General features: G+C 50.4%; 1 protein-coding gene across 2 annotated transcripts; it reads right to left on the reverse strand.

Annotated features, from left to right (window-relative positions):
• Positions 1–3,012: 3,012 nt before the first annotated feature.
• KDELR1 (KDEL endoplasmic reticulum protein retention receptor 1) lies at positions 3,013–9,279 on the reverse strand. 2 transcript variants are annotated; one of them, XR_010022910.1, is made up of 6 exons: positions 8,992–9,279; positions 8,210–8,310; positions 7,744–7,902; positions 4,695–4,947; positions 3,658–3,775; positions 3,013–3,443 (listed from the first exon to the last, which is right to left on the reverse strand). XR_010022910.1 is itself a non-coding variant. In XM_063089889.1 (5 exons), exons 1-5 carry the CDS (start codon positions 9,080–9,082, stop codon positions 3,741–3,743), a joined length of 639 nt encoding a protein of 212 aa, XP_062945959.1. In that variant the 5' UTR covers positions 9,083–9,279; the 3' UTR covers positions 3,013–3,740. The 2 variants fall into 2 exon arrangements, 1 of the variants encoding a protein (XP_062945959.1); XM_063089889.1 differs by having other exon boundaries at positions 3,013–3,775.
• Positions 9,280–10,309: the final 1,030 nt, after the last annotated feature.

Here is a 10,309-nt window from a genome sequence, read left to right on the forward strand (position 1 = left end):
TACAGCAATAAAGAGATAATCCTCCCTCCAGAAGGTTTCTGAAAACAGCCCTCTGTCCTTTTCATGTCTGTTCCTCTGGTCCTTGAGTGGCAAGGGGTCGGGAGAAACCCCACAAGGCCACCTCAGGGGTCTCTGTGGTGGGTCACATTTTCACACCACCCCCTGGACCCTTCATCCAGGTACCACCTTGACAGCAGCAGATTAGAGGTGGTGACAGAAAGGAAACACTTTTTTTAGGCCTGTTATTCACTATGTCTTGTCAAGTCATCACCTCCTTGAGTCCCCACACTCACCAAGGGAGGGAGGCAAAGGCAACCCATCATACAGTTGAAGATAAAGTTCAGAGAGAAAATATTTGAGCCCATGCAGAGAGCGCCAAGAAGAATCAGGGCTAACAATGGGACCCAGCCCTGTTGCTAAAGCCGAATCCCAAGCTCTTTCACTTCCCACAGTGACAAAGGGCTTGACTCAAAACCTTGCTGTGTGAGGAGTCAGTAAAGAAATGGGGATATAGAGTCCATGAATGAAATTCGGGGTAGACCCATCTTTATTTATTTTTTGGCAGCTGGCCTGCTCAAGGATCTGAACCCTTAACCTTGTTATTATAACACCACGTTCTGTTTTTGTTTTTCTGGGGTTTTTTTTCTTTGTGTCTGGATCCTTGTCTTTAAATATTTCAAAAACAGTTTGGGGAAAGAAGAGATTTTTATTCTAAGAAGAACCCCAGTGGTAAGAGGGGACTCCATGTACAGGCCACAAATGCTCCTAAATGTAGGGGCTGGACAGGTAACCCCAATGGGGTGAAGCACCTATTAAGGGAGTGGTGGGGACAGGAGCCATGTCTAAGAAGGGCAGCTTCCACGCAGCACCTACCATTCAGCAGTGAGACCTGGGTTTTCTAGAGCAGCGCTATCTGATGCAAGCCCGGCAGGGAATTTAAAATAGTATAGCAGCCACATCAAGAAAAGTAAAATCAAACATGCAATTAATTTTATATATTTTATTCACCCAATATATCCAAAATATCATTTCAATATGTAATCAATATAAAAATTATTAGTGAGTTATTTTACATTCTTTCATATTAAGTTTTCAAAATCCCTTATGTATTTATTTTACACTGAACAGCACACCTCAGTTCGAACTTGCCACATTTCAAGTGCTCAGTGGTCACATGTAACTAATGGCTGCACTACTGGACAGTGCAGCTCTAGAACCTTTTGTTTTTTTAAAAACAATTAGACATCTATTTTGTGTTTTGGGTTTTCTTGTTGTTGTTGTTTTGTTTTTTAAAAGATGACCGGTAAGGGGATCTTAACCCTTGACTTGGTGTTGTTAGCACCACGCTCTCCCAAATGAGCCAACCGGCCATCCCTATATAGGGATCTGAACCCGCAGCCTTGGTGCTATCAGCACCACACTCTCCCAAGTGAGCCACGGGTCAGCCCTTGTTTTTTTTTTAAATGTCAAATTAGTGGGCAACAGATACAAAACAAAGTAAAAGTGTGGGTCAAACAAAACACAAGTACATGGGGCCTGCAGAGCATTAGCCTACAAACTGGACAAAGGGAGTCAAATTGGGTTCCATGGTCCCTTTTACGAGGCTTCCTGTGTGGCAAGCCCTGTGCTCAGTTCTGGAGGTACAGAAATAAATATGACATGGTCCCTTGGGCATCCAGAGAAGAGAGTAGCAGTGTGGTAGGACAGGAAGCATTTTGACATGGAAAATGGGAAGACTTTGAGCTTTGGTCCTCTATCACTGGCTAGATAACATTGGGCATGTCACTAGTTTCTCTGGACCTGAGCTGTATTGGTTATAAAGCTAAAGAATCTGTAAAACCAGATTTAGATGGATGGTTTTCAGACTATGTTCAAAGAAATGCCTCAGGGCTAAGCAAGCAGGGATACCACCCCTACCCCACAGTCAACCCAAGCAATCCTGTTCCTGTGTCTTTCATGTCAGGCCTCTGAGCAAAATTCTTCTCAACAGAAGGTCCCTTGGCTTAAAAGAAACAAACAAAAGGCTGAAAACCACACAATAGTGATTAAATACACAAGAAGTCTGAGTGCAAACCCTACTTTTTCCACTCACCCCTCTGAGCCTGTTTTCTCATCTGTAAAATGTCCCCTCTTTAGGGGTGCTGTAAATGAGCTCATCTATGCAATGCACAGTACCTGGCACAGACTAAGTGCTCAGGAAATGCTAGCTCCCTGCCTCCTGAAGCTTTCAGAGCCATCCTACAGAATTAGAGGCATTTAAGAAAGGTTTTAGAGAATGTCTAGGAAGTTTGACTAAATCAAGCATCAAAAATACAAAGGCCTACAAGAGCAAGGCAGGTAACATAAGTAAGGAAATAGGCCAGGTGCGAAGCCAATGTGGAGAGAGACATGAAAAATATTTCACTTTCATTTTAACTCCACAAACAAAAAAAATCACACAGTGTCGGCCCTATAATAAATGACAACAATCCCATAGCCAAGTCATGGAGACTGTAGTAAAAAGTTCACATCCCATCCATTCAGCTCCAGCCATCTGTTGCCACCCAGAAATGAGGACCTAGTATTGTCAGATTGACGGATTTTTTTTTCAAGAGAAGCCAGAAATCTAGACTTTAATGTGAAAATCTGGTTTTTAAAGGCTGGTGACCCATTCCTTGTTGGTTTTTTTTTTTAAGAAAATAAAGAGTGGCTCAACAAAATGTCAAATAAGTGTGAGATGAGGACTGCCCATTTGCAGCCTCTGACATACACGCTCTTGAAGGTCCTCTGCAACCCCAAGGGTCTGTAGAACCCTCAGGCAAGTTCTGTGCCTAGGCAGGAAGAATCTTTGAGATTTTCTCCAAAATCACTTCCCCAGTGGAGCTGTGAGGAATCAGGGTGCAGCTCAGAGTCTTGGGAAACCCACTTACTCATCTTCCTGCTCCTCCCAAGCCTCCAGTTGCCTGCGGATGGTTGACAAGGCAAAAGCAGAAGGAGAGAGAGGGACCCCACACACACCAGAGAGTAGGCAAGTAGTAGCAAAAGAGAGGTATCATTTTCCTCTGTTTATTTCAAGAGAACAAAGAACCAACCACTGGTTCTGTACAAAAACATGGTGTTAAAGCCACGGTGACCCTCAGGCCAGCCCGCTTTCTACACTTGAGCCCCAAGCCCATAGCCCTCCTAATTTGCCAAAAAACAAACACAAGACCAAACCCAAACTCTGCGGAAAAAAATATGAAAAACCAAGGGAGACCTTCCTGGGCCTCCCTTCCTCACTTTTTGGGGGGGCGGAGAGAGGGTTCTGTGTTCATGACCACGGTGGGAGGTAGGACAGGTAGGTGTCAGATTTAGTGTTTGGCAACCAGTGGGGCTGGGGGTGGGATATGAAAGGGAGCCAAGGGGCTTGGAAAAGGGAAAATATCTTCGAACCAGCCGCAGCTCATAGGACACTTGAAAACAGTCTGTAAAAATTGGAGCCAGAGAGTAGAAAAGAAAGGAGTCATCAGAATCAAAAACTAAATAGTGGAAAGGTTTTTTTTTTCTTCTCTATAAGGCAAAAAATTACAAACAGCCCAGATCCTGAGCTCCCCAAGACTTTAGTCCTCCACCGCCCCCCCGAAACCCAGCAGGAGGAGGGATGGGGAGCAGGGAAAGGTTAGCTCTTAAAAAAGTCACCCCTGGATGGGAAGGCTCTTCGTCTCTTGTTGCCTTCCTCTGCCTCCCGCTGCTGCAGAGGAGAAGGATGGCCAGGACTGGGGCTATGCCGGCAAACTCAACTTCTTCCCCTTTAGGACTGTGAGGAGAAAAGTGAGTGGGTGTTATCACCAGGGCCCCTCCAGAAAGGGGACAGCCTCCCACATCCACAGCAGGGGCCTGCACACTGGGCTAGGTAGACATATGCAGAGAGGTGGCCCCAGGACTCTGGATCATGAAATGGGGGAATCGGCCTGAATCACTAAAGGGGGTAGGGCCAGGGAACCCTGCTCTCGTCCTAGGGGCTGAGCAATGAAGAACCAGATGAGGCCCCATTTCTTCTAGTGCTGGCTGCTCCTCTTCCACCCTCAAAGACCTCTCTGGCTGGAGGCCTTGGATCTCAGAGGGATGTGGGGCCAGAGGGTCTGGCGGGGCTGGCCAGGTGAAAGCACCCTCGCCCACCTTCCAAGCCTAATCCTGGGGGCCTGGGAACTGCCTCCAAGACTTTCCCTTGATTGTCCCTCTTTCTTCACACAAATGACTCCTGATTTTTCAGGTCTCTGCCTAAACATCACCTCCTCAGAGGCCTCCTCTAACCTCCATGTAAAGTAATCCTCTCACCCTCCACAATTACTCATGAACACATCCCATCTCCAACACTAGAATATAAGGGGAGGTGAGTGCCTCATCCATCTTTTCTTCTACTGCTGCATCCCCAGAGCCTAGCACCTGTCCAGGGACACAGAAAGTAATAAATTTGTTGAATGAATGAATGAATCTCAGTGGGCCTTCATCCCTGCCCTGCCTGGTCTCCGCTTGAAGTGAGACTGGGGCCAAGGACAGAAACTGAAAAGCCTGAATTCTTAGGAAGGCAGTGGGCTTGAGACTCCAGGGGCTGGAAGGGGAAGCTCTCCTTCCCTGAGTGATACTGGACTGGGGAGATGCACCCTCGCCCCCAGGGAGAGCAAGAGTTGTGGGAAGAACAGGCTCCCTTCTAGTGTGCCCTGCATCCTGGCTACCTTTGGTGATGTAGAGGTAGAAGAAATCGCAGTAGAGGACTGTCTGGACCAGGCCTGCCACGATGGCGATAAGGTCAAAGAAGCCCTCAAAGTGGTAGCGCCAGATCCAATTGAAGAGATAGAGCGTTCGGTAGACGCCCAGCGCAAACAAGTAATGGCTGGTGATGGTCTCTGCCTCGCCAGTCTTGCTCACCATGAACAGCTGTGGCAATATGGCCACTGACTCCAGGTAGATGGAGAAGGTCCAGAGGATCTGCAGAGCGGGCAGGGGCAGAGGACAGGACAAGTTGGGAGGGGACGGGCGGAGAGAAGGCAGAAGACAGCATTTCAGTTACAGGCACAGTGAAGTCAGAGAGAGAAAGAACATAATCCAAGGCCGTCCGGCCATTTACCACATGCCAGACACCATTCTGCCCTTGTTACTGGCATTTCTCATCTAATCCTCACAATGGCCTCATCAGGGAGATACCATTATTAGCATCCTCATTCTACAGGTGAGGAAACTGAGGCTCAGAGCAGGTAAGATACTTGCCCAAGAACATGTAGCTAGTAAGCAGTGAAGCCGGGATTCAAACCAAGGGTTCACAGGGCTCACCAGCACTTTGCAATTACGCCTCTCTAAAAGGCAGACCGGGTTGGAATCTTGGCTCCAAGATTTCTCTTCTATGAGAATTTCGGCAAGATAACCAGATTCTCCAAGCCTCCACATCCTTTCTACAATAGGGATGATTTTCCCACTCTCACTGGGGCGTCATTCAATGTGTATTCTTTAGAGACATAAATCAGACTATGTCGCTCCCTGGCTTAAAATCCCCCAGTGGCTTCTTCTTATTGCACACCCAAATAAAATCCAAACTCCTGACCCTGGCCTTCAAGGCTCTCCCTAATCCAACCTCATCTACTCCCTCCCCTTGCTCTCTGGGCTGCAGTCATCCAGGCCTTCTATCTGGTCCTCCAACACACCATGCTTCTTCCTGCGTCAGGGCCTTTGCACTTGCTCTTCCTTCCGAAGGAAAAGCTCTTCCTCCAGATTGTTACACATCTGCCTCCTCCCAACTTCAGCTCATCAGTCACCTTCCCTGATCATTCTTCCCCCAGGACTGTCTCATCATCCTGTCTTATCTCCTTCTTGGCCACTCTCACCAGAACATGAGCTCTGTGAGGCCTGGGATCCTACATCTTATTCACCCTGTGGCCCTAGCACAGTTCCTGAATGAATGAGTGAACAGATATAAAATGTCTATAAAGGGCTCCCCATGTGCTCAGCATGGGCCATCATTTAGGGAGGAGTGATCATTCATGAGCAGGACAGGGCATTATAGGAGGGGAAAGAAGAGAGCACAAACATCTGTCAGCCCGTTTTCAGTCCCCAATTCCCTAAAAGTCTCACCTGGGATGATTTGTGATCTGCAAGACACACTGAAACCTCCCCTCAGAGAACAAAGCCATGTGGCAGGTGTGGCTTCTCCTCAGTTGTTTTGATTTGTGGGAAGGAAGTGGGGAACATCAGGACATATTCATAACACCTCACACTTATATAGCATTTACTGCATCTAAGGCACTGCTCCCTAGAGTATTAACTGTCTGAAGACTTAACCCCATAAAGTAAGCCCTATTGTTATCCTAATTATACAGATGAGGAAACTGAGGCCAAAGGAATAAGTCCAAGATCATGCCAGACTCCCACCCAGGCAGCTGGACTCCAGGGCCTGCTCCCATAATTGTCAAGAATCCTCCAAGGAGGCTATTAGCAAGCCAGGTCAGTTAAGGTTCTCAAGAAATGTACCCATTAGGACCAGCCAGTGGCTCACTCGGGAGAGTGTGGTGCTGATAACACCAAGGCCCCGGGTTCGGATCCCATATAGGGATGGCCGGTTAGCTCAATTGGGAGACCATGGTACTGACAACACCAAGTCAAGGGTTAAAAAAAAAAAGAAAGAAAAAGAAAAGAAATGTATCCATTAAATTGATGCATACCCAACTCTTACCCCTGGGGTTACCCTTAGGGAATAGCATCACAACATAGAAGGAGATGAAAGGTCTGTTGAGTTTTACTTTATTTTGTGATGTCTGAATTTTTTTTTTTTTTCAACACATATGGCCACCCAGGGATAGCTTCGTATAAGGCAGGAGTAGGCCCACAGGAAGAAAGTTTGACCGAATTTATGATTCCTGCCAGGCCCCAGGAGGCATGAGATCGCAGACTTAACACTGGTCCTCTCAAAATTCCTCCCCTGAGTTTGTACAGGTCCCACAAAAATGTTACAAAATAAAAATCATGACAGCTAACATTCAGAAGCAAAAGTATCAGGAATGGTACTCAACACTTCAGTCACTGAGCAAACACTGAAATAGCACTTCCTACCTCATGCCAGATGCTGTGCTTTACCAATATCAACCCCTTGTTGAAACTCTGTGAGGTACAGACTGATCATCCCCATTTTACAGACAGGGAAACTCATGCACAGAGAAGAGGTTTGCCCAAAGTCCTACAGCTGCTAAGTAGTAGAGGCAGACTTCGAATCCCTGTGCCCTGGTTCTAGAGTCTATGTGTGTTTAACCACTAAGTCATTCTGCAAAATCTCAGGAAATCCTCACAATGACCTGATTGCAACTTTACAAATGGGGAAACCAAGGAACAGAAAAGCCAAGTCACATGCCCAGAGTCATGCTAATAGAAACTAGCAGATCCGGGATTCAAATCCAAGCAGGCCAGTTCCAGAGGCCCTGTTCTCAATTTCTGAGCTATTCAGTCTGGTACTTACTAGGCTGGTGACCTTGGATGAGTCATTTAGACTCCCTAAGCCTCAGTTTCCTCATCTGTAAAATGGGGCTGTTGTGAAAAGCAATGAGTTAATGTACGTGAAATGCTTAGAGTAGTGCCTGGCATGTAGTGAGTGCTGCTGCTATTGAGCTAATACCATCTGACTCCAAAGCCTGTGCGCTCAACTTGTATGTCTGAGCAAACCCTGCAGAAGGAAGCTTTTGAGAGTCTCCTCTCAATAGCCTTTCTGCCACAACACATCCGACCACCTACTGGGTAGCTTACCTCTAGAGGGGTGAAGTCATGGTTGACAAGGAACGCCAGGATAGCCGTGGGAACAACGAGGAACTCCACCCGGAACGTGTCATGGTTCCCATCATAAGTGGCTTTGAACTTGCTGTAAATCATCCAGACTGTGGTGAAGGAGCAGGCTATGTAGACCACCTAACAAGGGAGATGATGACAAAGCACCTCAGCTCACAGGGCAGGGCCTGTGCCCCCAATAGCCTCATACCCAGGAGTCGGGAAGCCCAGCCCCCTCCTCCCTCAGACCCAGGAATCTCTCCTCCCCTGGAGTCCAGACTCTAAGTCCCCTCCCTTAGACCCAGGAATCCAGGCCCCCACCCCCTCCCTCCCTTAGACCCAGGAGTCCAGGGCCCCAGCCCCTCTCCTCCCCCAAACCTGAGAATCTGGGACCCACACCTGGCTCCCCCACCTCAGAGGGCCCAGAGAGGTGGGGTGAAGGCTTTACCTTCATGCATGTGTTGTAGAGTGAGATGTAGTTGGTGAAGAGGTCCAGGTAGCGAGCGGTGAACACCACAGCAAACAGGACCTGGCTCTTCCCTGAAATCCCTGTGGTCCAGAGAGCGAGAGAGGGACAGAGAGAGGGGAGGAGGCTGGGGGCAGGCTGCATGGGCAATAAACTAAGGCACAGCGCCTGAGACTAGCCTGTAGGTGGCTGTGGAGCGCAGCTGTCCCCGGAGCCCTCCCCAGCCACCCCGCCTGAGCAGGGCCCTTTCCCACGACCCACAGCCAGGGGGCAGCCCGGGCCCCAAAATTACTCCAGCCCGAGGCTCTGTCCCAGGCTAGGCCTCACGGCCACCATAGACTCCTCCGGGTCCTCCCACAGTCCGGACCCAAGGTGGGGCCTAGGGAGGACCCCTCCTGACCTGAGCCTCCCGGAACCAGTCACCTCCCTCCCACTCCCTTCCTGGCTGCCACAGTCCACGTCACCAACTCCCAGCCACCTCCCGGCCCGCCATGGCTCCCTGTTCTCAGGCCAGGAACCCGGGGGCTGCCCAGAGTGGGGATAGGGGAGGCTGAACTGGAGGTCTGGAGCCACCCCCACCAAATTGTATGAGCCCTCCAGTCTGGAGAAGGGAGCTCACCCCCTGGTGACCCCGACCTCACAGAAGGATCCCCCAGCAAGCAGTGGGGGGAGGGCCATGTCCCCCTAGTGCCCCCAAACCCCTCCCAGGGTCTCGGGACGCCCTCGCAAACTCTCCCCTTCTCCTGCCCTGGTGGGCCTCTCACCGGCACACGAGCGGGACTTCCAGATTTTAAGCAGTAGCAAGATGATGGCTAGGAGGTGGGAGAGGTCTCCCAGGAATCGGAAGAGATTCATGGCTGGGGGTGCTCTGGCAGGGCTGAGCCGGAGGGAGGCAGGCTGGAAAGGGACTCCCCCCGGGGCTGTTGTTCTGGCTGTGCAGCTGGACTGGGGAGGCAGTAGAGGGGCCTTCGGGTGGCCTTCACTCTTGGGAAGGGGGTTCTGGGAGGGGGAGGCGAGGCCGGACCTGGTGGCCGCGCTAGAGCCGGGAAGAGGGAGGAGGGCGGGGGGGAGGAGTCTGGGCTTGGAGGCTCCGCCCCCAAGGGCGGGGTCCTGGCTCTCTGGCGTCCTCTACCGGCACCTTCTGCCTTGCACAGTCTGCGCTGAATGCACCTTAAAGGCTACCTCTAAGGAACTTGCGGGGTCGCTGGGATCTGAAACTCCAAATCAGTTACCTTCTCCCCCAGGCAGCCTGCGTCTCTGTAAGGGACGCAGTACAGCAGCCCAGACCCTGCCCTTGACAAGGATTCGGGAGGCTGGCCTCTGAACTTTGAAAATCCTGGGCAAAGAGACCCAGAGTCTCAGCTGCCGGCTTTTGCCCCTCTCAGAGGCTTTCAGCTCCAATCCACCTAAAAGACAAGAAAGCAGCCCCCAGCCCCTTCCTCCCTCAGACCCAGGATTCCAGGCCCCCAGCCCCTCCCTTGGACCCAGGAGTCTAGACCCCCATCCCCCTCTTCCCTCAGACCCAGGAGCCAGGGCCCCCAGCTCCTTCCTCCCTCCAGCTCAGGAGTTTGAGCTCCTAGCCCTCTCCTCTCCCAGGACCCCCTTCCTTGGAACTTAGGGTTCCACCCCAACCATCTTATGGCTCAAGCATCCTAACCTCGGGAATCTAGATCCATATTCCCTTCCTCCCTCTAAGTCCCACAAACTCAGGTCCCAACGATTTTCTTTTTCAGGAACGTGCACCTTCATCCTTGTCCTCTCAGACCTTGGGGATGAAGGAGTCCCACCTAGTAGGATCAGGGGCAAAACATGGACACAAACTACCTCAGAATTCCAGGGCCCTGGCTCCAGCTCCTGTTCCAGAATCCTTCCCTCCCCCTCCCTATGCCCCCCGAACACACTCCCAGCCTCCACCTTCAAGGGCCCAAGTGTCCTGTACCACACTCCACCTCAGAGCTGCATGGGTGACTTTATAGAAGTTCTGGCCTGACCTCTCTAGCAAAACTGACAGGATGGGCAGCTGGCCTTTTGGGACCCTCAAGAGGCGAGACCATAGTCTGGATTACTGTACACCTATGAGCC

Source organism: Cynocephalus volans, chromosome 3 (genome assembly GCF_027409185.1).
Source record: "Cynocephalus volans isolate mCynVol1 chromosome 3, mCynVol1.pri, whole genome shotgun sequence".
NCBI lineage: Eukaryota > Metazoa > Chordata > Mammalia > Dermoptera > Cynocephalidae > Cynocephalus > Cynocephalus volans.